This window comes from Strix aluco, chromosome 1 (genome assembly GCF_031877795.1).
Source record: "Strix aluco isolate bStrAlu1 chromosome 1, bStrAlu1.hap1, whole genome shotgun sequence".
Classification (NCBI taxonomy): Eukaryota; Metazoa; Chordata; class Aves; order Strigiformes; family Strigidae; genus Strix; species Strix aluco.
The window spans coordinates 128,823,212-128,850,719 of NC_133931.1; the positions used below are offsets into that span (position 1 = coordinate 128,823,212).

The 27,508-nt window shown below is 38.5% G+C and overlaps 1 protein-coding gene across 6 annotated transcripts in view; it reads left to right on the forward strand.

The window, feature by feature from the left end:
* The window catches only part of CDK14 (cyclin dependent kinase 14), a 321,627-nt gene that overhangs the window by 142,862 nt on the left and 151,257 nt on the right, over nucleotides 1–27,508 (forward strand). For all 6 annotated transcript variants that reach the window (XM_074835205.1, XM_074835223.1, XM_074835248.1 and 3 more), the window contains 2 exons: nucleotides 7,422–7,484; nucleotides 20,219–20,342. In XM_074835205.1, the coding sequence (XP_074691306.1) occupies nucleotides 7,422–7,484; nucleotides 20,219–20,342 (187 nt within the window). The remainder of the gene's footprint in view (nucleotides 1–7,421; nucleotides 7,485–20,218; nucleotides 20,343–27,508) is intronic.

Sequence of the window (27,508 nt, forward strand, 5' to 3'; positions counted from 1 at the left end):
ATTGTTCATGTGTTTTGAAGTGTATTTATCTTTGTTGACAGTGAGAGAGAAATCCAAGTCACTAGAAACATCTGTTAGCAAAATTGTTTTCATTGAAGATGTCTTGTGTCATGTTTTTTTTCTTTTTTGAATCCCTAATATATATCTTTCCCCTGCTGCTCAGCCCAGCTGGTGCTATTGCCTTCTGCTGCTTTTCTGGAAGTTGCTTAGGTATCACCCAGAGATAGCTTGTAGGGTATTTTTTGTTAGCATGGCTAACCCTGCATTGTCTCGTAGTGGGAAGCCACAGAAATACTTGAAAATAAGAACCTATGACACTTCTGAAAATATCAGCAACATGAAATTAGTTTAAACTGTGGTGCAGTAATCTGCAGAGCACTTAGGTTGGAGGATAGATGTCATTTAAAGAGAATTAACTTTTCTTTGTTCTCCTGTCACTTCAAATATTCCTACTGCCTGTGCTTTTATTGGTAAATTATATTATCGGTTTAAGAATTTGTTGGTGACAAAAGGAAAAGTATTTTAGTCAGTAAAACTGCTAGGGCATAAATAATGTGTGCTCTCCTTTGAACAGAGAAAAATGGCTCGCAACAGCCTCGCTGCCTCAGTGGAGCAGCACAATCTGTCTGCTGCATGATGGCATTGCCGGCAGCCAAATACTCCCGTTTTTGTTTTAATGGAAGGGTTCTTTCACATTGCTGGTTTTACATGATGGGAATGCGGTTGGAAATGCTTCCTGTTCCATTCACAAGCCCCAGGCTCTTCGTGCATTTCAGCTTCAAAAATGACAGCTGAAACCAATTAGGCAGAATTATGGGACAGCTAAGTCACATGGAGATTTATCATGACTGAGGAAGAGGAGGGAAAAAGAATGTATTGCAGGGGAAGTAGAAGTGACTAATTTAATTAGAAGAGAATGACAGTCACGTTATTATTATGGAAAAGGGCTGGCAAGGTTGGACTCATTTCATGTCACTGGCCGTGCCTTTGAAAGAAGATGTCTTGCCCTTTGTCTGAACATGTTTGTGTTTGGTAGCAGAGCCTCTGATTTCTGAGCAAGATAACTGAGCAAAATAGTTGATGTTAAAGCAAAGCACAGAGCGTATCTGAGGACATTTGTAGCTTGTGGTTTACTCATTTATTCATAATTAGAATTCCTTCTTCAAGGGAAGAAGGGAGGAGTCTGAACCATCAACATTTGTCTCATTCTTTTTCTGTTTGCATACTCTCTCTTTTCCAGAAGTAGGATGCTTCAGCTGTATAAATATCAGCCTGGATTCTTTTCCCTTCAGCAGATGCTTATACACAGTATGCTCACAAACATAAACATGCATGTGTCTACTAACATAAACCAGAGTCTTGCTGAATAGTAATGACCTTCATACACTTATACACTGTCACAATTTTAAAGCAAAACCCCAGTTCATGTGGCACTGGAGTCAATATTTCATAAGGTAAATGAAACTTTTTGCAGTATTGTCATGGTAGTTGATGGTGTGTGGGAGAAATGAGTGGAAAACATTACAGAGAGAGTCTGAGCAAGCATGCTTTTTTTTTTTTTTTAATTTTACGTTGGGTTTTTTCCTTGTTCCTTGACCGAAGCTGGATTTTGCTTAATCCTTGTACAACTTTGTTGATTTTTATTTAGACTCTGAGCAGTTATGTTGGATAAGTAACTTAATCTCTCCCTCATTTTCATGTACCTGTAGGAGTTGTGATACTTGTCTCCATCATAGGGAGGAAAACACTTGAAATTCATTGAAGTGTGGGTCAGAAATGGGTATTGGCTGGTGTGCTTCTACATACAGTTTGGAAACAGGAGAATGGTTGAACTAGCATAGCTGAGCACGAGTTTTGTATTTCCTGTCCTTGTTGTGTGGTCTCTGGTCTAACCAGAACTCATGGCATCTACCCCAGGAAGGGTCAGGGGTTTTGTAGTAGAGGTCTAGTTACTTGAGATGTGTGCTGAGGAAAGGGTTTGTGTTTTAACTTGCTGAGAGAAGGTAGCACAAAGGCTTGACAGAGCCTTCTCAAGGATGTGTAGCTGTGTGTGCCAGAACCCTGAAGTAAAGTCACAGCCCTAGAGCTGTAGTAAAATACAACTATTTGAAGAAATAAGATGCCAAAATCTGCCTCAGGTTGCCTATATTTATTTTTAATTTCAGCCAAAATGGCCAAGATATCTTAAACCTGTAGCTGGAGGACCCTTATTGTAAATATTCAAGCCTTACAGGATGAGCTTGGAATTTGGAGAATGCGTAGCCTTTGTGGTGTGGGTAGCATTGAGCTATTATTTTGAAAATCACCCCAAATTTAGTCAAGTGATAGGCTTCAGAAAAAATGTCATTTGTACTTAAGAACTATGTCTTTGAAGATTCCCCCTCTCCTCTCGAAGACTTGGCTTTAGTCTTTCACTTCAAATATTGTAGACTGCATCCCCAGAGGAAGTGAAATTGTTCCTGGGGGAGACAGTAGTGGGAGAAGAGATCAAATTGTTCACTTAAAGCAGATCAGATTTTGTATAAAACATTGTTGTGTTAGTGAGGTGGCAAAGTCAAGATCTTAAAATTAGATGACACCAAGATAAAGATGGCCCATACAATCTCCTTTTGCCATCCTTGTAGAAGAGCCTGTTGTGCAGCTCTGCAGAGGACTGTGTGGTGAAGGCATGTGGTGGTGGTTGAACCTTTCTCATTTTTTTGTGGATGTTGGAACTAGGGTGTCTTCTGGCGTTCCTGCCTCATTCAAAGTATCATTTCAAGATAAGGGAGGTAATACTGCCATAGCGAACTGGGTTCCATCCCTGCTATATTGGGAATCATCATCACCATCACAAATTGCTGTCATCGCAATTCAGATATGACCGACTTCTGCTATTCAAGCATGAGATTCTCAGTCTCCCTTTCAAGTGTTATACATTCACAGCTGTAACTGAAGTCAGTCAAAACACAGAAGGCAAAATAGTGCCAAATACTCTGAAAAGTCAAAACCAAAGTGCTTTAAATGAAGTTGGCCAAATCAGTGATACTTAAGACTTTTTTCTCTTTGCTTCAATTCCCTACCTGATAAAAGGGAATAATGCCACATCTCCCCTGGATTGCTGTGAAATTATTTTATGTTTGTGAAGCGTGTGAATAATGTAGCAATAAGCAGGGCAGGAAATCCTGGGAGATTAATATTTCTGCCTTCAAAGTAGTAAATAAGCCAGAGACTGCAAGCTGCGTGAGAATTGGAAAAAAAAACCCCACCATAAAAACAGCACAGCTGTTCTGTAATCAAGTACCTCCTATTCTGTTCAGTGAGTATGTCTAATCCTGTGAGGGGAAAAAAGTATGTGATCACATTACAAATTTAAAAAGTTATAATGTACATTTATTGGAAAAACAAGTAAAAGGTTGGATAAATCCCATTAATTTTGGATTTTCCAAGCTTTTAGAATTCTTCACTATGGAAACTTGATTTATCTCTATTTACTGGTTTTGTGTAGCTGTTATGAACAGATGAGTGCTAATAGATTATTTGTGCATATAAGTGTGGGTAAACTGGTGGAGTATTAAGAGCAGGATTTAATGGGATTTTGACTTTAAGCTGAAATATCATATGTTCTGTCATCATGGAATTACTTGGGGTGATTTATGTGTGTTGGGGATTAACGGTGTGGCTGATAGAGTTGTTAAAAGCTAGCTCAAAGCAGACTTGGTCTAGCCAGGTCCACCTGGGATCAGGATGTGTGTGACAGATATTTGCAATTACTTGGAAGTCTGTGTACTGCATTCACAGTGTATTCTGCTTCCCTGTGAGGTGTCCTCACCCTCTGAGACAGAGGAAAAAGGACTGTAAAAGATGTGTTGGTCGGTTTGTTTCTTGTCTTCCTGCCTTGTTTCAGCATAGTTTTATGTCACTGCCAATATGTAAATTGTATCTTGAATTTTTCTTTAGGGTATATATTTTATTAGATCAAGGTGGCAACCACAGCAAAGATCCTAGTGTCAGAGTATGGCATACTGTATCTGCAGCCACTGTTCCACTTGGGAAAGCATATTGCCTTTTACCTCAAAATATTGCGGTGAAGAAAAAGACTCCATTCATCTGTATGGTACCAGTTTCATGGAATACCATTAGAAAACTGCTTTCATCCAGTTTGCTTTCTGTTTTCTTTTTTAATACTTTCCTGAAACTTGTGTTCATGTCGACTTCAATGTAAGTTGAACACACAAGCACTGAAGCAGACACTTGCCTGCCAAAAGGGAGAACAGGTTTAGAAATAGCTCTCCCTGCAGTGCTGTCAGCTTTCCTGGCTATACTAATATTTAATTCACTGTGCATTGAGTCCCTAGCTTGGGAAAAGAAGAGCAGCTGATGCTGCCTTTGCTTTTCTGCTACCTTTTTTTTTTTTTTTTTTTTAGTGAGGAACAATGTACTCTATAAGTTGCTTTCCCTGTTGGTACCATTGTGTTTAGTTGCTTTTATGAGAAGGACTCTAACATAGTTTTATGAGGGCAAATTCTTGAAAGATTTGAACAGAAGAGACTTTCCATTTCTGTTTATTGTCTGAATAAAGATTTGGTAGAGGTTTCTCTGTGTCTGTAGCATGTGTGGGGGGAAAAAATGTATGCCAAAAGACTGCTGCACAATTGACTCTGTGAGGTTTCCAGGATTCTGTAGAAACTGCTGCTTACGTTGAATTTTAGATAGATGTGAGCAATTGGTTTGTGAAGGAGAGAACTACTGATGCAGAAGGTTGTCCTGGTTGTCCTGGTCCTTGAGGTAGGAATAAGAGGTGAATGATGCAAAACACAAATAGGATCATTGTTGATGTTCATGTCAGGAGGAAATGCATCCAAATAATAACTGAAATGTAAGTGTAAGAAAATGGAGTTATCCTCACAATTCTTTGCAAGTATATTGGAAGTAAAAAGATGACATTGCTGTTCCTAGTGATGTGACTCTGAAGGGGATGTTCTTAAGAAAGCTTTTGGTGAATAGAAGAGTGCCACTAGTGAGCAGCTGGGGTGCTGGGGCTTCAGGGATGGGACCTTAAGAAGTAGCTTTGGGTTTGTCTTCCTCTAATCGGGTTTCTGTTGACTGACTAGTTGCCAATTGTAGAAATCAGTAGAAGGTGAAGGAGGCAGTAAGTTTCCTACCTACCAGGTTGTCTGTGACCAACGAAGGCTGAAGACTGAACTGCAGGGGAATAATAATCCTCCTCCTTCAACCAGCCCATGTGAGGAAGCATGCTGTGCTTGGGGGTTGTGATGGGTCCATCTGAGGCACCATGATAGGGATGGGACAGCACTGCCCTGTTCACCGTGCCAGCCTTTCTAAAGCAAAACTTCAGGCTTTTCTTTAAACTTCTCCCAAGCACTGCAGCTGCTGTCACTATTCAAAAATTTGTATTTAAGTTAAAGAGAATGTGTTATTCCACCAGGGTGGCATTTCTCTTCAATAACAAATAACCCATTAAAATGGGGGGAACCCCTCAAACTTATTTGACACCAGCCATCACCTGCAGTAATAGTATTTCAGCTGATACTTTGCCAGAGGCAGACTCTTGCGCAGGGGTTAGTGACAAATGGCAAGGCTAGCAGATGACTTTGTTCAAGTATCTTTCCTTGGTGTTGGTAGAATAAAACAAGACAAAACTGGGTAATGTGGTGATGCATATGGAAGGATGACTGGTCTGTTTTTGGCATGGCTTATTTATACAGCCCCAGAAAACTAACTGGAAGAAGAGGAATACGTACCTGGAGTGGCCATAGATTTTACAGAAACTAGGAATAAGTCTTTAAGCAAACGTAGACTTTACACAAAATACACTTCACTGACAGTAGCTTTTCAGTGGTAGAGGTGTATTTTTTAATTTTCTTTGTAAATGTATTTATTGATCTGTTAACTATTAATTGAAGTATTGCTTACTGTAGCTTGTGTTTTGGAAGAAGCTCTGTTGTGTTGTATTTAGTGTGGTTTGCCTGTTTGAGCATGCCCTCTGCCCTTGTGATACTCACACTGTTCATTTTGGGACTCAAGTGATTTCCTGCAGTCAGGGCACTTGCTCTCTTGAAGCCACGTAAGAATCCCTGAAAAAAGGTGTTCTAGTGCACAACCTAGTCAACCAGTGTATCTTATGTCATTGCAATGTTAATTCTACGTGCACAGTGTGGTTTTGTAGTTTATGACTTCAGAAGAGATTATACAGAACAGTTGTGGCTAGCACGTATTTTGTGTCTTGGAAGATGTGAACTTTCCTATGTATCCATATAACTCTGCAAAAGAGCACTGGAGAATGGCTCCTGGACTTGGAAATGCTGCACAGAGAAACCATTCTGCTATGTTGAAGGCAGCTTTTGTCCAAAACTCTCACCTTGAAAACTGCCTATGTTTAGTTGGGCTGTATGTGAGGCAGGTATTGCCAAGTAGCTTTTCAAGGAATGCTGGATGATTTTTGCCAGATGTGTTCAGAAACCAGATGTGAAAGGCAGAGTCAGTCTCTGAGTTTTTGGTGGTTAAACTAGTGCATATTTTTGCTTTGTTTATTTATTGTACATAATTGTAACATAATTCCAGAAGCTGAGTTATACAAGCAAATCAGAGAAGCAACATGCCACTTCAGTGAAAGTGTGCTGCTGACTGGAAGGAAAGTGAAGAAATGCAAGAGAATAATTCAGTGAAAATAGTGTTTCCATAGTAAAAGCAAGAGATACTTATTAATTAAAAATAATATTAAACTATACATTGCAAGCCTGCTTATTTTCTGAAGAGATTTTATGGTATATTTGCGGGAATATAGGCAACTATGAAGTGAAAACAAAGTTTGGAGTCTTCAGTGAAGCTGTTTTCTAAAGTAGTTGTACTTAATAGCTGTACATGTGCATAATATGTGCTTCTTTTGGAGCTGGAAAGTATCATTCAATACTCTGTTATGCAATGTCTTTCAGATTTATTTTCTAAACCATTAAACTGTCTTAATCTAGGATCACCATGAAATTATATTTGAAAGACAGTGTTTTAATGTGAATAGTGAGAGTAGCGTTTGAGAGTTTTCCCTTTAGGTTCTTCCTCTTGCCTCCAGATACTACCTTTATGGCGATATTGTCTTTGCCTTATGGCGATATTGTCTTTGCCTTATGGCGATATTGTCTTTACCAGGTATAAAATTATATGAAAAATTCAAGTAAGTAATTTACTATATACAGGATGTTAGGAAAAAAATATTTAATCTACTTTTTGTGAATATTCATATCAGTCAAATTACCAAGGTTGTTAAATAAAATGGGAGTGTAAAAGTACAAGTGTGTGTGTGCATGTGTAACTGAAAAATGTCTTTATTTTCCATTTGTTCTGTCCACTCCCAAGGAGAAGGATATTTATTGCTGCAGTCATACAGATATTAATACCCTTTTTTCCATCTGACTTTCTTTTAGCACACTGATTTATGTCAGTACATGGACAAACACCCTGGAGGGCTTCATCCAGAAAATGTGAAGGTAAGAGTCAAAAAGAGCATGTATTCAAGGCAAATGCAGTAGCAGTAACTTTGTGTAAAATGTCATGTCAGTTGTTTTATAGAAACTGATTATTAACTAAAGGGAAAATGATTGGCATATGAACTATATTTTAAAATATTTTTTTCATTAAAAGTAATTAAAAATGCAAGTATTTGAACATTCCCACAAAAGACACACTTGTAAAGTCTGTAGAATTGATTCAGAGCCTGAATATATGAGTAAATATTGTTACAGTGTTGGTAACCCCTCCCCTCCATTCAAACATTTGATCTTAAGACAAGACAATACTGCCCTAAAACCCCTGAGTAAACATGCTTTAGGCTGTCAGTGCTAGATCTTCAGTGAGGTAAGTCATTGTAGGTTCGCTGAGTTTGAGGGCACTGTAATGAATGCTATTAGCTGAATGTACTGCTTTTTATGTGAGCATATAAAATCTTCCCTAATTTTTTTCCTCGCTCACTTTGATGAAGCATTTTCGTAGCTGATCTCACTTTGAAAAAAATGTTTCCTTCTAAGGTAGATACTGCGAATCATCATGCCAGGAAGGAGGGAGTTTATTAGCAGGATTTAATGGAAAGATAGATTGGTAGAGACTTGATCCAGTTACTTTCTGGGAAGTCAGCCAACTGATTTTAGCATCAAATGGAAGCCAATCAGACATGCAGAATGTGTCGTGTGTGTATAGATCACCCAGATGATATTTGTTACACTTGTCTTGCACTTTGACATCAGTCCCATTGTTGTTCCATTTTGGAAGTGTTTAAATCTTCACTTGTCATGCTGAGAGTTTTATTCCAGTATTTAGTTTCTTGAAATTGAGAAGTTCATGGAAAAAAATAAATCTCTTTCTTGGAAAACTCAGAAGTCCTGTTTGGCTTAAGAAAATAAAATATTTTAAAAGAGGAAAGAATTTTTTTTTTTTCCAATAGCTGATCATTGTTGTCCATCAACTAGTTGTACAACGGAGACTGATTAAGTTTCTGTGTTCTTTCACTGAAAAGTGGCATCTACAACATAGGAAGTTAGATGAGAATGGCTGCCATCTAAAAACAAAAAAAAATAAGAAAAAGTCTTCCTTACATGTATTTGGCCAAACTAAAAAAAAAAAAAAAAAAAAAAAAATTAAAATACATGATGTGTATGCTGCAAGATAGCATCCTTGTAATGTACAACTGTCACACAGATATTTTGCTATCATGGACAGGGAAAGCCCATGGGTCTTCTCCCAGTGCCAGCTTCACAGTGCCTCTGTGAGTGCAGCACTTCGAAATGACTGAAGGTGGGTGAGGTGGGACCTGCTTTTTGACCACTAAAACTTTTGAGCTTTCTTCACTGCTCAGTTTCCTAAGCAGAATTTCATGTGCTGAATGTGCTTGTTAAAACAACGGGTTTGTGTTTCATTTCCCTGTGTGGATACTTTTACATTTGGCTCTCTGAGTTTTGGGATAAGCTAAGACTGGCTTTGAAAGTTCTTCGAGCTGTTTCAGATTTGTAAGACCTACTCCAAGGCTGCAGTGCTGTATAGCTCAAGATCTAATACGCAGTAGTCATTGTAGCTGTAATTGTTCCCTGCTGAGAAGACATCCTAATTCACTTTTTCTTGATCGTATCAGGGCCCAGTGAGCTTGTCTTTGAGGAGACTAGGCATACGTGGATAATTGGGCTTGCTAATGCATCACTCCTCTAAATCCTGAGATACCTGTCTTTTAAAACAGGAGCTGTGGAGAGAACTGCAGCAGCAGCATTTCCCTTTCAAATTTTGCTGCATGTATTCCTGTGGCTATCTTTGCCATCTAACGACTGTGTTCAGCAACACTTTTGAAGCTTATGGACATGTTAGAAATATTTCTTTTGAGTAGCAAAGTGTACAGTCCTGATGAACTGCTAGGTCAAGCTTTTTAAAGTCCAGATAGATTATTAAAAAAAGGAAACTGGAAAAAAAAAAAAAAAAAACAGAAAAAACATTGGGAAGTTGGAGCAGATGAAACTACTCTTCCACCATGAGCAATCCCATTGGACAATTAAATTTTTTTTTTCTGTTAAATAATATTAATGAAAATTGATTATATGTGTTTAATAGACTGTCTTGCCGGGCCAGCAGCAAAGGTTAGCCTTAATTCATGCAGTAATTATTAAAACCTACCATGATGATTTGAGCTCCTAGGATTTTAAAACTGAATCAGCCTGCCTGGGGTTTTCAGTGAAATACCTGCTCTCAAAGCTGAGTGAAAAATACCTGCTTACCCCAGCAGTGATTTCTTCAGCTGAAAGGACAGGAATTGCAGAGAGAAAGGAACCCAGTCATAAACCGAGCCATATACCCTAACAACTCCCAGACCGTCACCAGCATGCAAAACTAAAAGCTTGCACTCCTCTCTTCTTACAGAGGAGGTAAGATGATTACTGCATAATATCTCAATGCTTTGTTACACTGTACTCAGTTTGTCAACTTATGTAATTATGATTCTGAGTCTTTGCCACCTATTTTGGTTTTAGCTTCTGGACAGAGTTGTCTATCTGGAGCTACAGCTGATTTTTAAGGGTTGAGCTGAGCCATGTTAATTAGCCTTCTCTGCTAGCCCATTCTTGCTAGAGGTCCTTCAAGAATTTAACTTTTAGTCAGACTTTTAGACAGTGTTTTTTCAGAATCACTGGTTACGTGATCCCTAAATCTATTTAAAAAAACTTCCAGTTGAGCAATTATATTCCAGTAGCAATAATTAGTCTTGGCTCTCTGGGGCTAACCTGTGGGATTTAAGCCATTGATGTTCTCCCAGTATGACAAAAGGCCCCCTGCCTTTTAATTTTGTTCTTGAGGAAAGTATTGCCTGCTGATGGATATTTCTTTCTGGCTTGCTGCCAGTTATTATCAATACATAACCACATAATCATCCATCTTTCTTTTTCCAGAGAATATTATACAGTAGTTCCTGTGAAACAGTACTTTATAGGAATGCAGAAGCAAAGCCATTATTTACTTGTTTTGGTTTCTATAGGACATCTTCAGCCTAATTATATTTCTGAATTTTCCATATTTACAAGCTAAAGATAATGCTTGTTCCCTCAGGCTTACTTTTAGATGAAGAATCATAAATAGAATAAAATCCAAATTACTTTGATGGACACACATATTGCTGTCCCCTTGGGTGTTGTGTTTGACATTGCTTTTCTTTGTGGTTTCGGATAGGTTATTTGCTGTCACTTAAATATTTTAAATAAAGAGTAAGCAGAATATCGTAAGTATGCAGAAGTAGAAAGAAGAATGTCTCAGTTGGCAGTTGTAGGAGTCTTGGGACAGTATGTTTAAACAAACAAAAAATTTTGCTTCCTAAACTATTAGGTTTAGCATTTTGGTGATACGTATGTATTCATACATCATGATTTTGTAATTCATGTGTGGAGGCACAAGTCTTAGAAATAACATCAGGTTTTAAACCCTTCAGGGAATTTGTATGTGAGGTTGAGATACTGTTTTTAAAATACCCATCCCTGAGAATGTTAAACCAAGTATCCTGGTGACATAAATGTGGTTAGGTACCTGCAACATCTTTATCGCCTAGAAGGGGAATTGGCAGAACAGTTGTTTCAATCTGTAGATTCTCCAAAATCTGTGAGCTCCAAATACACAATTCTATAGATCTTTGGTAACTAACAAGCCTGCATAGCTCCCAGTTATTTATAACGAGATATTAATATACCGTATATGGTATTATAGTTGGAGATGAGGAGAGAAAAGATAATTGGTTAATAAGTCCCTGTTTAGTAGGAACAGCCTCATCTCTTCTCTGGTTTTGAAAACATCTTTCTCAGTTTTATTGCTTGCCTTCAGTTTTGGAAAATCTTAAATACATGGCCCCATATATAATGACGTTTCTGTTGGAAGCTACTGCTGCGGCCTTGTACATGGTTTGAGCTAAGAGTTGATTTGTAGGTGTACACTGTGTGGCGCTTGCCAAGCTGCAAAATGTGCTGTGGCAAAGTGAGGTACAAGACTTGCTCCTGACTCTCCCTACGCTGTTCCTCCTGGCCCGGACTACTGAAATCTGTACTCCTGGCTTGCTTTCCTACAGCTGTTGCTGCCTTTCGAGATAGTTCATACTTCTTGGACTCTTAAGTTGAATCATCTGGATTGCTTCCTACAGCAGGAACTCTAATGGTTCACAGCAGCTAACTGACACTGCCAGTGATCTTTTTATGATGATCTTCATTCTGATTTGCGTTCCTTTCTGTCTGGTACAGGGCCATCTCCACCAGCCTTTTGACTTATCTTCTGGGTTATCCTGAGTCTTTGTTTGCAGCTGTCCATAAATGTTTCTTGTTTTGTAAATTCATAATCTAATTTTTAAGTATGGTTTTTTTGCATTTCAGCATGTCCCATGAAAAATGTAACTGTTCTTAACTTCTTTTAATCTTTGAAATATCATCTTTTTTTTAACTGCAGTTTTACTCCGTATTATTGCGTTCCAAGTAACGCAAGTAAATTCTTCTTTATGTTTTGATGCATTTATTTTATAGTTGAGTCAGTTTTCTGTAACTCCTATTACCGGTGGAACAAGTGGATCACAGGCTTGCATCTGTCATTTCTGCCTTAAAATAAATCTATTAATGAAAGCTGATTTGCTTTTTAATTAGTGATGCTGCATTGAAGTAGCTGTAGTCTTTTGGGAGAAGCATCTTCATTTTTTTCTCTCTGCCTCTTTTCCTCTACTTGCAGTGTTAGAGGTAATATCAATTTGTGTGAGCATTTGACTTCAAAAAAAATCTTTGACAAAATAAAAAGACACTTGCCTCTGACCCACTGTTCCTCAATCTGTGCAACACCAGCCTGAATGACAACGGGGCTGTCACCCAGACAAAAACTATCTGTTGTCTTAATCACTCTTGAAATCTTTTACTTTAGGCAACTTGTAAGGCTCCTATCGTCTACTGTGACCAGAGGGAAAAGGAACTATCCAGTTTGTTCTTATTCCATCTAATATTGCTGCTCTGATTTGTTCTTCTCCCTGGTCACCTTTTCTCTTCCCAGTGCCAAAAAGTGATATGAAAAAATAGGCAGACCCTCTTGTTGAACTTTGCACGCAGGGAACAGGAATATTCAGCCTTCTCCCAGGAGCCTTCAAGGCTTTCAGCTCTTACCCACCTGAATTCTGAGCCTTCCTTGCTTGTAGGAAGCAGGGCACTGCAGCCTTCTATGCATAATTGGTGGATATTTTTGAAGCAAAACCTCAACCAACTAAGCCCTACTCCCACCACAACCTTTGAAAATGTGGTTGTATTACTCTAATACTGAGTCAGAGAAAATAGTTGACTGCCAAGGTCACACGTAAGCTGTGTGGGAAAGTGTGGAGTAGAATTTGGGTATATAAGTTTCCTAGGACAGCTCAATAATCTCTGTAAAAATATGCTTAAGTTTCAGCAAAAAACCTGTAACTAGTTTCAGTCTTAAAACTCTACAAAAATAGTTTAAAAGAAATGTAATTAATAGGAATTATTGACACATAATGGGATGCTGCAATATTTTTCTGTGCTAAATGCTCAAGATCAACTTTATAGCATTCTAAGTTTAAAAAAAAAATAAAAATCCCAAATCATATATAATAAAAATACTGGATTTATTAAAGCAAGGTTTTAATACTGGCTGCCTAAACAAGATGAAGTGCATGCTGAATTGAAAATGTTGAAATACAGTGAATGTTATCTGTTGTTATCAGAAATCTCTGGCACTTAATCACTTGCGGTATTCATTTATTCCTCTCCATACAGCAGTACTGTGAACATTGTCCTTAACTAATGGTTGCAGTTTTTAAAGTTGAATCTGGTTTTGTCAGATGAATAATTTTGGCATTTAATGACTAATGTGAAAATCACTAATCTGAGTCAAAGCCATAGGATAGTTGTCTTTTGTAAACATAAATATTTATCATTGAACTGATTACAGCTTTAAAATAATCTGAAGCACAAAGGGTAGGGAAGAATTCAGAACATGGAAAGATTAGGCAACTCCTGTATCCTATCCACGTGAGGCTTACTGCACTTGAAGTGCAGTTGCTTGAACTTTGGCAGTAGCAGAGTATTGCGTACTGGCTCTTGCTAAGCAGCAGCTCCGTTCATTATTAATAAGATATAAAACCATATTCTTGTTAGTAAAGCGTAGTATCTGAAAAGTATGATAAAAATCCTTTGGTTTGTAGGTTACAGTTGTGTTATCAGTGTAGGCCTCCCTGGTGTGCTTCTGTTTTCTTTCCATTGTGTGATTGTATAAGTGTCTGTAGCATGGACAAGAGGTTTGTGTTCCCCTTTTTTGTGGGAGACATGTGTTGAATCACATGGCCAGTCCTACACCTGTATGTGACAAATGTGTGGTTACATCATGTAGGGGAAGCTGTGGCATGTGAGCGCCTGTGTGTAACTGGGGATGTCTGACCAAGAGGTTGATTGCCATAGTCTTAGGTACACAGGAACTGGGCAATTAAACCATGATAATACATCCAGCTATAATGAATTTTCATGTCTTGAATCACCTATCATATTGACTCACTGGAATTTGGAGAAAACACTCTTTTGCTCTAAGGTGAATACCTACTATGGTGGTCCTTTTAATTTTATCAGTTGTTACTGGAAGCAAATCTAACTAATGTCATGCTTTTGAAATCTCTCTTCTATTCGCTGAAATTAGTGATGCCGCTCATGTAGAGTTCAATTAAAAATATATTTCAACAGATATGCTAAGTAGGAAGGGACGCTGTTTAATGTGGTTGAGAAGTTGCTATTTTTCATTCCTCATTCAGCGAACAAGCAGGTGTACAGCAGACAGAATAATGTTATGCCAAATTAAGGTTGTCTTTTACACATGGCATTGAGAATTGATTATTTAAATTAGACTTTTTAGTTATCAGACATTAAATATGGCATCAGCATTTCTCTCTACTTTATGTCAGTCTTGTCACTTAAAGTAATGGTTTGATAATATGCACAACTGTGAACAGTAAACGCAGAATCTTTATCAGTGTGTTAAAATTCATGCTAGAAGAATGTCGCTTTCATATCTACTGTGTGCATGTGTAATTTATTGTCTGTATGCTCCTCATGGTTCACATACAGTAAAAAACATGAAAATATTTTAGGGATGAAGAAAACACTTTTTTCAATGTCTTTAAAATTGGTGAAGCATCAATTGCCACTCTGACCTAGTTCAGCATGGAAGTAAAATGGTGAAAGGTAGAAAAGGAGATTTAATTGAATTGAGTTTATTTTTACTTTTGCCATTCAGGAGAGAAAATCTGAAAGAGTCTTTCACTTACTGAACATTAGCAGATGACGATAACTGATCATAAGGGAGTGTCTTTATACTCAGTTAATTAAGCACACCTTCCTCATTGCAAATGACTAGTAGTACCCAGAGGGGACAAAAAATTATTAAAAGAACATCAAAGAGAATAGAAGTTAGCAAATTAACACTTTCCAATCTCTTTCCTTTTTCAGTTCTGCTGCAAATAAGTGGAAAAATCTGTATCTTTTTTTAAAGTAATGATGTGATGTGCATTCCCAGTGGCTGTATTGTATGCATTTTTATGTGACATTGTCTTGTAAGACTGTCATGTAAAGAATGCAGGAACAAGTTATAAATGCATTTTGGAGTGAATTGTTTTAAAATTATTTTGGAGAAACTCAATTGGTTCCAGGGAGGTCAGATGGGAGAACCTTTTATTGAGATAAAACTTATTATGGTCATGAAAATCACGCTGATTCAAATGGCTAACAATTTTTTGTTCAGATAGGGTCCTTTATTCCTAGGGATGCAAATTCATCTCAAGTCAACACTTCATTCCTGGAATTTCTTCTTCTGACAATTTAAGCAAGAGAGTCTACAAAGCTTTGACCTAAAATGTTCACTATTTCCCCAGAACATTGTTAGAAGTGAAAAGTTGAATTTTATCCTGCTTGGGAGGAGGGAAAATAATAGCAAACCAACAGTGATAAAAAAGATTGTGCTTGATGAACTTTTGATATGCTAGCAGAAGTCAGAGACTCTCATTGCTTCTCTGATAATATATATTACTAGTAGTTTTTGCTTATATTAATGGTTTAAAGCAAGTAGATCTGTAACTCCCAAACTATCTAGTAACCGGAACGTAACAGAGCATTGTGTTCAGTTGTATTTATTTCCAAGGCTGTGAGACAGTACTGTGGGGATTTATTAGCTCCTTTTGCCCTTGTAAATAGCCAATAATTCACAGAAGCCTGTAATATCCTCTGGATAATAGGGAGAAGTACACTGGTTGTAAGCATGAGGTGAGGTGTCCTGGATGGGGTTTCTTTTACTGCTATTTTTAGATTTGATGGCCTATTAAGACTGAATATGATATCGATTGATGCTGAATACACATAAGGGAATTCAGGTGATTACGTGATACCCTGCTGGTGTGCTTTGATACATGCGGCAAGCAGGAGCATTTGTGTTATCAGTGATGAGTGATAATAAGCTTGTGCAGTATTGTGTATTACATTTTGAAAGTAACTATGCTAATACAGCAATATGAGCTTGCTAAAGGACCGACACATTAATCCAGTCTTGCTTTCAGCTTTCTTCTGAACTGATGTGAACTCCTGGTCCAGGTTAGCTTAGCTCTATTTGCAGTCTCTTGCTGCAGAGAGAGCAGAGCCAAGATTTTTGTGCGTCTTCTATAGACTAAAAGGTTCCATGTAGCTTTCTACTTCTGTATTTAGGGCCAGGTCTTTTATTCCCACAGTACAATGTGTGGTAAAGGAGCTCAAGTGCAGGAAATAATTCAGAAATCCCTCTGTGCCATCAGGTAAAGACTTAAAAAAGCCCTCGTAGGCCTTATTAGTCTGTGCTCTTGGGCAGCATCCTTCTTGTCATTGGGGTCCTTGATGCCTCAGCAGACACCGTGTGGAAATGGCATGTTTTCTGGAGAATCTCTCTGGGCATGTTGTGTATTTCTGCTTTTCACTTAGCCTGGTATCCTTTGCCAGAAACTCTACCATCTCTGGGAATGAAGAGCAACTATGTGGAGTCATCTGAGCACTTCTACAGAGTATCACCTGTACATGAGCATCCGCCTTTATCATTAGACTCATCAGAGCTTTCTGAACCAAAGTCAGAAAGTGTTAACTCCCATCAGTCCCACCCGTTAGATGAGTTTTGGATGATCTGTGTCAGTGTTTAGCTTCTAAGCTCATTTGGATGAGAAGAGCTCAAGATTCTACGTGGCATTCAGAGGCCAACAAGATAGTAAAGCATTCTGCTGCACGTGAGCCATCTTGCAGCTGTTAGATGTATGCATGTAATGGTCTAGGTTGTACACTCACCCAGGCTCATGAAAAACACCTTGAAAGCAGGGCTGTTCATACAGGCAGCTGGCAAGTCTCTCAGAAAATGTAGTTAGTTTAAACAGGCATTTGGTCAAATGTTGCATGTAGCTCAAGTGGCTATCCAGGCCTTATACTTGAAAGACTATGTAGGTGCTAACCCTTTTGTGGAGTTGAGGGCTTTCTCTTGTGAATTTTAAGAACTGCAAATATTCTTTTGATATCACAGCCTATAAACCCCAAATTAGCTTTGACCTGCATTCATTTTTCTCACTGACAATGAAAATTCTTCATTAAAATATGTTGCTCATTAAAGTGAGAGCTACATAACTGTTAGGGGAAAAAAGGTATTTTTTTCATGGCTATAGTAAATAAGCAAAGCCCAAAGCACAAGTATTAGATTTTTTTTGAGGTCTGAATGTAAAGTGTTGAGCCTGCTAATGTTAAGCCTTGCTGAAAACCTGACTTCTAGAGACAAATCCCCTTCCTGTTTTCTGTTCCAACTCTCATCACAATGACCCTTGTCATTTTGTGAATCTAATTTTATCACCAAACCCTCTGTTCTTACTAATTAACAACAAACTGTACACACGTGATGTCCTAGTTTATTACAGGTTATTTGACACTTATACAGCCTTGTGTATGTCCGTGCAAATGCTAAAATTTCTAACATGAAAGCTCAAGAACCGAGACTCTGTACTGTTTCTACCATCACAACCAGTGCATTGAAATGCATATGGAATTTGCCATTGACTCCTTTTAGAGTTGTCCTCTGGTCTGTAGGGCTGTAGGGAAATGGCAGTTCAGTTGCTTGTTCAAAACCCCCTGCAGAAGCCCCAGGCTGAGGTTTCATAGTGATCAGAATTGAGCAAGGTGGAGGAAGGAGCAAGTAATATCAGAGGATGACCATGATAGATGGTATGCCGATTTCAGATCGGGTGTAGGGGTGTAAGAGGTGATGGTACCTCATCCATCATTCATTTCTCTCCTCGTGAAGGTAATGCAGATAGTCTTGAAGGGGAATGGTTTTCTTGGAGAGGGCTTTCCTCAAAAGCAGGGGAGGGAACCTGACTGTGAGAAGGCAGAAGCATTTCCTGAGGCACCGGAAATGGTTCTTTCCAATTTGTCTTTTCTTTTTCGAGTGGGGAACCATTGGGAATGGAGAGCCTCTTTTACTGTTGCTTTCTTCCCAAACAAACCTAAAGGGCCTAGTTTGCAGAATGCTCTACTGACGGGCATTAGGCTCATGGTTTCACTTAAATCTTTTCACATTTAGTATTACGAAATAAAAACAAAGGTGTAAAGGAAAAGAGAAAGCAACAAAGCAATGGCTGAGCTTACCCTGTGATGAATTCAGGGGGATTTTTTTTCCCCTTCTCGTTCAGGATCCTCCTCAAGGAGGAAGCAGTTGATACAGTGTATGTGAGTGAATTACTTGACTTTTGTGGAAGTGCAAGATGAGTATAGCATGTCTACAAGCTTGGAATAAAGCTAACATTGCAAAACTGTCCTCAAGAGTAGACGTTTATTCTGTTCAGCTGTGAAGTTTTTGTTTTGGTTTGGTTTTTTTAGCACATTGTGTCAAATCACTTAACTCTGCATTAAAGCCAAATGAAAGCCCACATTAATATATTTTGAGTTATAAAGATTACAGTGCTGTAAGATAACATAATTGAAATTTCTTTGCATATTTAAAAATAATGTTTGAAGTTAAATACCACTGATTTAGCCTAGAAAACTGGATACTTTCCTTATCCTTTTATTTTTAAAAAATATTATTCTGAAGTCATTTGATAGAATTTAATATCTATTTTAAGGCTGTAATGAAAGCTGTTTCTGCTTCCTGCCCTTATTAAAATAGTTTTTGTGTACCATGAGTTCCATTTTAACCACAATTGAAAAAGGAATGTGCATGTTACTTACGACTTTCCTGCTATTCTTTCGTTTCTGTATTTTGCTCTTAGGTTTCCTCACCACATTGTTAGATCCAATCCTGGCAAGAAGGTGATTGATATGGCTTTTTGTGCCCTGGCTAAATAGCTAAACATACAGTCTATTTTGTCTGCACTCAGGGAAAAAATGAAATGCAATTAAATTCATTTCAACTTCAGTAACATGACATTTCTGTTTCTTTCATGTCAGCCTTTATTCTCTTCTATAATCAGATTTTGTAACCCTTTTTATAATGTCTCCTCACTTCAGCAGTCACTAAATAGGATGCTTGTGTTGCAAGTTGATTAGAAATTCTTGTGTGCCTGGGTTGACTTTTCCAAAATCGTTGGTGTGGTTTCTACATCTTTCAAGAGAGCACGTTTCACCAGCCACTGAGCTGTGAGGCATGAGGTCCATATCTACTCTTGAATCCTCTGTGTTTGGCTTTGCAAAGACTCATGTTCCCGTTTGGAAACTGTAGTATTTCTTAAAATATTTCAGACAATAGAAAGGGTCTGTATATTAGGAGAGATTTTTCAAAACTGCAAAGAAAACTCCTGGGAAACGATCATTCGCCCTTTGTATTGACAAAAGCCTTTCACAGCAGGTGCCAATAAGAATGCAGGAGAATGATGGGAGAGGAGATGAAAAGGGGAGGACAAAAGATCTCTGTCATCCAGCTCTTTGTTCATAATTGTAACTTACAAAAATACACAATATTAATGCTTAGCTCTAGGGAAAGCATGTGTAGAGTCCAGTGAAGGGTTAAAAGAAACATGTGGGGATGAGTTAGGTTCCTATCTAAATTTACCTTAAAGACTATTATAAGTAGGTTTCAAAGGTCATCTTTAGATGCAGTGAGAATTATTGTTTCTTAATGAAAAAAACATAAGCAACTCCCATTAAAAAAAAAAAAAAAAACAAAACTTGGAAGGAGAAAACCCATCATACTTGCAGATTTCCTTGCGTACACAGGCATTATTGTTATACTATTAATTTCTTCTTTGTTTTAGCTCCACTGTCCCATCCCCCAGCCTTATCTCCCCATCCCTCTCCACCCTGTACTGTTGTTTCCTATAATTAGTGAAGATACACATCTGTCTTCAGGCTACCACCTAATCTCTAAGGCCATATGGGTAAATGGAATATAATTATAATTTGATAGAAATTGAGCCTTCTGCACATGGTTGTATTGCTCTTGGTCTTTTAAAGTAGGCAAATTGAATCTATGATGTATTAGGGCTTGGAGGCTGGGGTTAGTCCTTGCAAAGTACATGTTTTTTAGATGGAAATTTCATTGTGTTAAATATGGGTGGGAATTACGCCAGTTTGGGAGGAATTCTGACACGATGTTTCCACAATATGCAAGCACCCTGCATATTGTGAAGAAATCACCTGTGGTTATATGCAAAATATTAACAGAGGTCATTTTTTGTCCCCCTCTTTTTCAGTTATTTTTATTTCAGTTGCTGCGAGGACTGTCTTACATCCACCAGCGTTACATTTTGCACAGGGACCTGAAACCACAGAATCTTCTGATCAGTGACACGGGGGAGTTAAAGCTGGCAGACTTTGGTAGGCAAGCAGTTAATTACAAGTCTCTTATAATGTTGTAGGAATGTCAGACAGATGGTTCCATTGATTTCTCTTCCCCCCACCCTATTCCTTAGACACACCTTCTTCATTGTAGATAATTGCACATTTTTCTCTTGAGTGAAGAAATTGATTATGGTCAACAAAATTCTTGATTAAAAGGGAGCAAGTGAAAAACAAATATATACTCCATTTCTCACAAGGAAGATAATGCTGAAATTATTTCAGTGTTACTTACCATGAGACCTCTAAATTAGAACTCAAAACCTTTAAAAAGAAAAGAGGAAAAAATGAGAGAGACCTGAGGAAATATAGCCTATATGAAGAGCAAAATCACTTTATGGAAGCAGCTCTAGGGTTGTGGAGATCTGGATTAGCCTTCATTAAATGGTCATTGAAAGAGACTGAAGGTCACAAGAATAAATACTCCTTCTAAAGAATAAAGGACACTAGGATCACCTGGACTGCTTTCAGTATCCATTAGTCCCTTATTGGGGAAGCATTATGTGGAGTGTAGAGTTAGGGGAAATTGTCCACTGAAATGTTAGCCTTTTTGCCTTTTTTAAATTTTTTTAAGCCACTTTCTAGTGGCTCTACTGGGGCAAGTACTCTTTCCTCTGAAAACCATTGTGAGTGCAGTTGTGGAAAATGGCAATATTTTTCTTTAGTGGTTTTTACAAAATGTTGTAGGAATTTCTTTCTTTCCTGTAGGTCAACTTCTCAGCTACTGATTCTAGCAGAACTTCTGAAGTAAGCTGAAAATGTGACCTATTGGCTTTTAAAAAATGTCTTTTATTTTTATGACTGCCATCCACATCAGGCTTCACATTTCATGCAGCAGCAGTAATGAGGGAGCCTTATGTGTTAATTGGCAATTTCACTGTTAATGTAGTCATGGTTTTTTGTCTTTTAATTAGCGTTACTGCAATTAACAGCTCAGTGTGTATTTGCTATGCTGGAGAAGGGAACAGGACTTCAGGTGGACACAGTGCACAAGAGCTTGATTGGCCTTTGGATGTAAGGCAATTAGAGAACTAGTATTAGAAACAGTTATTATCTGGTTTTACATATCATTTTCTGTTGTTTTTTTTCAAAACTTGGAAGATGCCAGAAGTGTTTTAAAGATATGTTTAAAAAAAAGCATTCCTGCATGTTGCATTCTACAATGAGATTTCATCTCTTAGGTACATGAAACAGGTGAATCATTAAGTGGTTTTGTAGTGAAATATGACTTAGTCCTCTGTTGAAGGTGCTGTGCTGTTTGAGATGACTAGTTTTGTTGTATCATTTATATGTATAAAACACTATGAACTTATCTGACTTCTAAGCATCCCCATATTATAAGTCCTTCAAGAGACTGTGAGGATGGTGCTCTAGTATTGGTGGATAATGAAAACTCTGTAGATGATTTTACAAACTCTTTTGTATGTAAAACATTTCATGGGGGGGGGGTGTGTGCACGGGGAGATGGCAGGGGGGCGAGGTGTTGCTGAAGCCCTATGACTTTTGTATCTGGGGAGAGGGAGACGGCAAACTTTTCAGCTGTGTTTTTAAGAAAACAAACCCACCTTTCACCAGCACTGTTAAATGCCTTGCTGGAGGTGTGAACCAATCAATGAAATGTCCAGCTCAGATGCAGGTTGACCTCTCTCTGGTTGTATTGCCTGATGTTGTCATAGAGCAGAGGAAAGAGTGGGACGTTTGTTTTTGCTCTGCTGTAGTAAGAATTATAGCTATCACTTCTGATGAAATTATCGTCTCATTGTAACACTAGGCTAAATATCCCAGTGATGACATCAAAGGCAGGATTTTCCCAGCTTGCAGGAATTTAAGGTTGACCATTGTGTATTATTTTGAGAGAGAGACTAGAGATGTGTAAGTACAACCAAAACCAATAACCAGTAGTAGATATATGAATATATAATATTGTGGAGAGGATTTTTTTTCTCTTGTAAATTTGTCCTGAGCTAACAGAACATCTGAGAGAAGATTATATATCTCCTTTTTTCTAAAAAGCTAAATTTTCTTTCATGGCTCATGACCTCGTAAAATTGAAAACCAGATGGGTTAAATTTATCTTCTGAGAATCAAGATGAAAAATTAGAAGTGCTGAGGTTAAAGTCTGAAGGGTCATGACCTCTTTCACTGGAGGCATGAGAAATGAGAGCACACCCATGTGCTCTCTGTGTGCACCTCTGTGCATATTTACTTATTTAAACTCTGTATTATTATAGCACATCTTCCATCTTCCCAGCACGAAAGACTCTTAAACAAGATGTAAAATACAGTCCTGTTTCTCTTTATGCTTCTCCCATGAATGACTAATTCACAATAATGTGCTTGGAAAGGAAGTTGGTTTAGATTGTATATTTGATTAATTACATGAGGATCAGTATGGAAATCAGAGAGATGGGTGTTTTGCTTTCAAATGCACTCAAGGCAGGAGAGAACCTATCAAGAAATCACTTTCTGTCAGAGATAAGATTGACTTTGCTAGCACAATAAATATAAAATCCTCGAGCAAAGGCCTTTTAGTCTCTAAGGGCAAGACCTTCAGATTTTGGTTTCAGAAGTTTATAAAAAATCAACAGCATGGCTGAAGTTTTTCATTTGGCGTCATGTTTATTTAATCTCCTCAGTGCAGGATATCAAATAACTTAAAAGCAGGCTGTAGTGGATCATAGTTCTTGAATAAACAAGGTAAAAGAAAGGCTATTCATGCCTGCCAGTGCATTGCACTGCGGCTGAAGTGGAATCTTTGAATAACTGTGGGCATGTGTTTTTCTATGGCAGGGCTCCTAGACGTAGATACTCCACTGTGTGGGAGTGTCTTTGTTCAGATGAACCATGGTTTGCTTTTCTGTTCATTGTGCTATAGCTGCTAGGAAATGAATGTTTATGAGAAGACTCAGCAGTCAAATGAAAAGGGAGAACGGAACATAGAGGATTTATCAAATTAAAAATGGATGAGCTATAAAAAATGGCTTTCTTGAGAAGATGTAATAGGGGAGACTACATCTTGAATAATTGTTGCTATGAAAAATAGTCCTTGAGCTCCATTCCTTCATTCTTTTTTCAATCTAATTAAAATTCCAGAGGAAATTAAAGTATATTAGGAATTCTCCTTATAAAATGAAGTGCAAGAATTATTTTTGGTTCTGTGGTGTGAATTTGGCTGTCTATGGGTTTGTTTATTTTCTCCTGCACATATGCCTGTCTTCAGTAGAAGTAAAGTATTAAAAAGCTTTAATGAGTAACACCATAACCAGTTACAAACTTAAATTAATAGAGCCTGTGCTTGATGCTAGTTACCACACAGACTTGACTGCACATTTGTTCCTTAGCCTTTGGTTAGTAGTTTCCTCACTTAAACTTTTCTCTGCACCGTATACAGATGCATTTGTTTGGCCTTTGAATGTGTATTGATGTAAAAAAAGATAATCTTTGAGCCTTTGTTTAGAAGAGTCATTAAGCAGTTTTAAAAGCGAGGTATCTTTCTAGAATAAATGCATTTATGTTAACTATAAACAGTGTCAAATGACTGTATGGCAGTGGGATAGGAGCATGAGCTCAAACATTGAACACTAAGAATATCTTTTTTTTTCAAGAGTTAGTTGTGCTCACATGATTAGTAATCTAAGCAAAATAGTTATCTAAGCAAATATGTGATTTGTATTCATACTGAACGTATTATAACCAATGCCATATGTCATTTCAGTGATCCCTTATTTTCAAAATGTCACTTTGAACCTCTAAGAAATATGTACCAGAGGCTGTAGGTGCAAATACAGATGTAAACACCAGAGAAACCGACAAGCTCTGCCAGGTATATTATCTTTGACTCTGCATGAGGATGCTTCTGAGGGGCCACAGGCAGAAGGGTCTGAGGTGTTGGAAGAGTTTACATGGTAACAACAAAAGTTCTGTGAGGAAAATGTGTTGAGGTGAAGGAGGAGGTTGGCAACAACAGGGTGTTGAGGAGGCAAGGTAAGATGCTGGAAGAGCGTGAGAGAGAAAAGCAGTAAGTGGTTGTGGAAAATGTAGGCCCAGTGCTAACTGGGGTAGGTGGTTTAGTCACAACAGACTCAGATAAGGCCGAGGTGCTCCATTACTTCCTTGACTTGATCTTCATGAATAAGATTTCACAGGCCTTTGTTCTCAGAGATGTGGTCTGGGGAGGAAAGGGGTGAGTGGAAGAGAACTGAGTCAGATTTCTTCTGAGCAATCTTGACCCATGCAAGTTCATGGGTCCAGGCAGGAGGCTTCCTGAGGGTACTGGGAAAGCTGACTGTTGTCCCTGTCAGGCTGCTGTCTGTCATCTTCTGAAAGACTATGTAGATTGGGGGATGTCCCCAATAACTGGGGAAAGGTTAATGTTATACCCATTTTCAAGAAGGGCAAGAAGGAACATCTGGGGTACTGCAGGTTAGTCAACCACTATGCTTGGGAAAATGATGGCGAGAGTGTGCTTGGAAGTAATTTCTGTACATGTGAAGAAAGTGTTTGCCAGTTTTAATTGAGGTAAATCATGTTTGATCCATGGGATTGCCTTCTGTAATGAAATGACTAGCTTTGCAGTCTCCCAGTACCTAACAGAGGATTACCAAGAGGATGGTGGTGCATAGCAGGATGGTGGTCTTTACTGAGGTGCACATTGGGAGAATGAGCGATAATGGTCATAAGCTGAAACAGAACTGGTTGTAAGGATGAAAATGTTCACTATGAGAGTGCTTCAGCGTTGGAGCAGCCCAGAGAGGTGGTGAAATCTCCATTTGCTTCACTGACCGGACAAAACCTTGAGCAATCTGGCAGGTTGGACTAGGTGAATTCTCCTTGTGTGGTTCTGTGACTCAGTATATACCATGCTTTTTTTGTTTTATTTTGGTTTTTAGTGATTGGGTATTGGCATTTAGCTATTTTGTATGCTGATATAAATCAAGATTGGCTAATCAGTTATGTTTGCATGCAGATTATCATACTTAATAAATTATAACACAAAGTCCCTAAATAGCTGATAACAATCAGGTAGGAGGTGGGTCCCATCTTCTGTGTCAGACTTTCCAGGAAGGACACTTTCTGTGCCTTGTTTCTTGTTCTCTGTCCCAAAACATCCACTAGCAGCCTAATATTCTGTCTCTTCCAGGGACAGTGTGGACCTTTAATCTGATCATAATATGGTTACTCTTACATATCCTACATAATTTTGTGCTTTCTGGGTTGAAAAATACATAGTTATACTTGTTACTAGAAGTTTTCGGATAAAACATTTATATAGATTTTGAGGGTAGGCACATTGACATCACCTTTCAATGCATTGAGAAAATCCTCAGGGCACGGGTGTAAAGAACGAAACATTTAAACTTGACTAGTGTATGAGGCAGTGGTAGCACTTCTGAAGTTGTGAGAGAAACTGGCCAAATTACTAGTTGGGCCCTTGTCATGCTTTATCTGCGAGCTGATCAACCTGCTGCTAGGGATTGTATTTCAGGGCATTGCTTGTTTGTGAAACTTCCCTGCAGCCACCTTTTTCTGTCAGCTTTCTGTTGGTTTTGAGGATCTCCTTGGATGAGTATGAAGCTGTAGGAGGTCGGCATTATGGTGGAAGTCCTGCCTTAAGCTTTCGGAGTTTTGTTAATAAAAATCCCTGTGATGTAGTTAAAGAAAGAATCAAGTAAGTGTGATTGAACTATGCATCCTTCTAGATACATAGGATGATTAATAATAGATAGCAGGAGCAAAGAGGTTTGAGGTTTGTAATAAAGAGAATTATACTCAATGGAGTTGCAGTTTAAAACTGCATCTGAGTATTAAAGAGGATGTTTCCATGAATTTCCATATAGATTTTTCTGTGGGGAACATGTCAGGGATATATCATGAGGGACAGGACTATTGCTGTGTAGTTTACTGTGAAATGATTAAAGCTACGTTGACAACTTGAAAAAAAATGAGTTCCTTTTTCACAGTAAGAATCCCATAAGGAATTTCTTTATAATGTACCATATAAGATTCATATGAAGGGTTGGATAGCATAAAAGATTGCTTGTATGGATAACATCTATGTTTTTCTGTGTAAATGCTCCACAGAGTATCAGTTCTTGAAGATGCTGGTATAAGGAGTTGTCATGGTGCCTGGAGAGCTGGCACTTTATGTTGTCAGTGATGCTTGATGAAATTGTTTGCAAAACTGCTCCAAGAGCATCTCTAGTTACATGGGCTGGCTCCCTCTGATCTTCCTGGCTTCCAGCGAGCTTCAGGAACCATGGGCCCTGGCACTGCCACTGCCTGGCATTCGGGATGAGCAGTCCGGGTCACTTTTGAGGCAGCTGGCCCGCAGTGGGCTCCTGCTGCCTCAACAGCGAGCCTTGTCGGGGCTGTAGAAATGGTGGAAATTGTCTGGATTTTTGTTATCAGAGGCTGCTGCTGATAAAGGGAACCAGCTTACCCCAAATGTAACACCTCTAACACCCTGTCTGGATTTAACAGAGAAAGAAAAGGGCTTTTCTCTTCCATATTCCTGTGGGAGGTTGCTGTTACCCCAGGTGCAGCTTATTCCCCTCTGATTTGTTCTTGTAACCCCCAGGAAGGTCAGTAATGGGTTTCTCTGAGGGCTATATTTGTATTAAATACCGTGAAATGAAGATGACTTCAGTGACAATGTTGTAAGTTGAAAAAAGCTAAGTGGGAACATGGAAAGTGAAACCTGAACTGCTCAAACTTGAGTTAGCTTGCAGGTCTTTATAAAAGACAGTTATTTCTGTAATTAACTGTAAATACAGCATTTTCCATTGAGAGCAGAAGCTGATAGTGCTGTTCATGGTGGCACCAGGGCTGGAGGCCTGGAAAGGCAGAGCAGACTGTGCATTTGTCCTGGCACAACCTCGAATGCACACTACCAAGTCAGTGAAAAAATCCCTTGCTGTCCCTGTCGCTTTCTAGATCCAGTGAAAGGGAAGCCAAAGCTCAGGAGCGGAGCTGGTAGGTAGCTAGGGGACCTTCAAATCTTTTCTCTTGGAGGAAGGGTGAAACACATAGGCTGCAAATGCTGTGGGTACTGTGGACCCAGAGACTCATGGCAGGCTGCTGTGTTAGTCACTTTTTTCCTCAGGATGACAGGCTTTCCCTCCATCCACAGATGTTCCTTCTCAGTG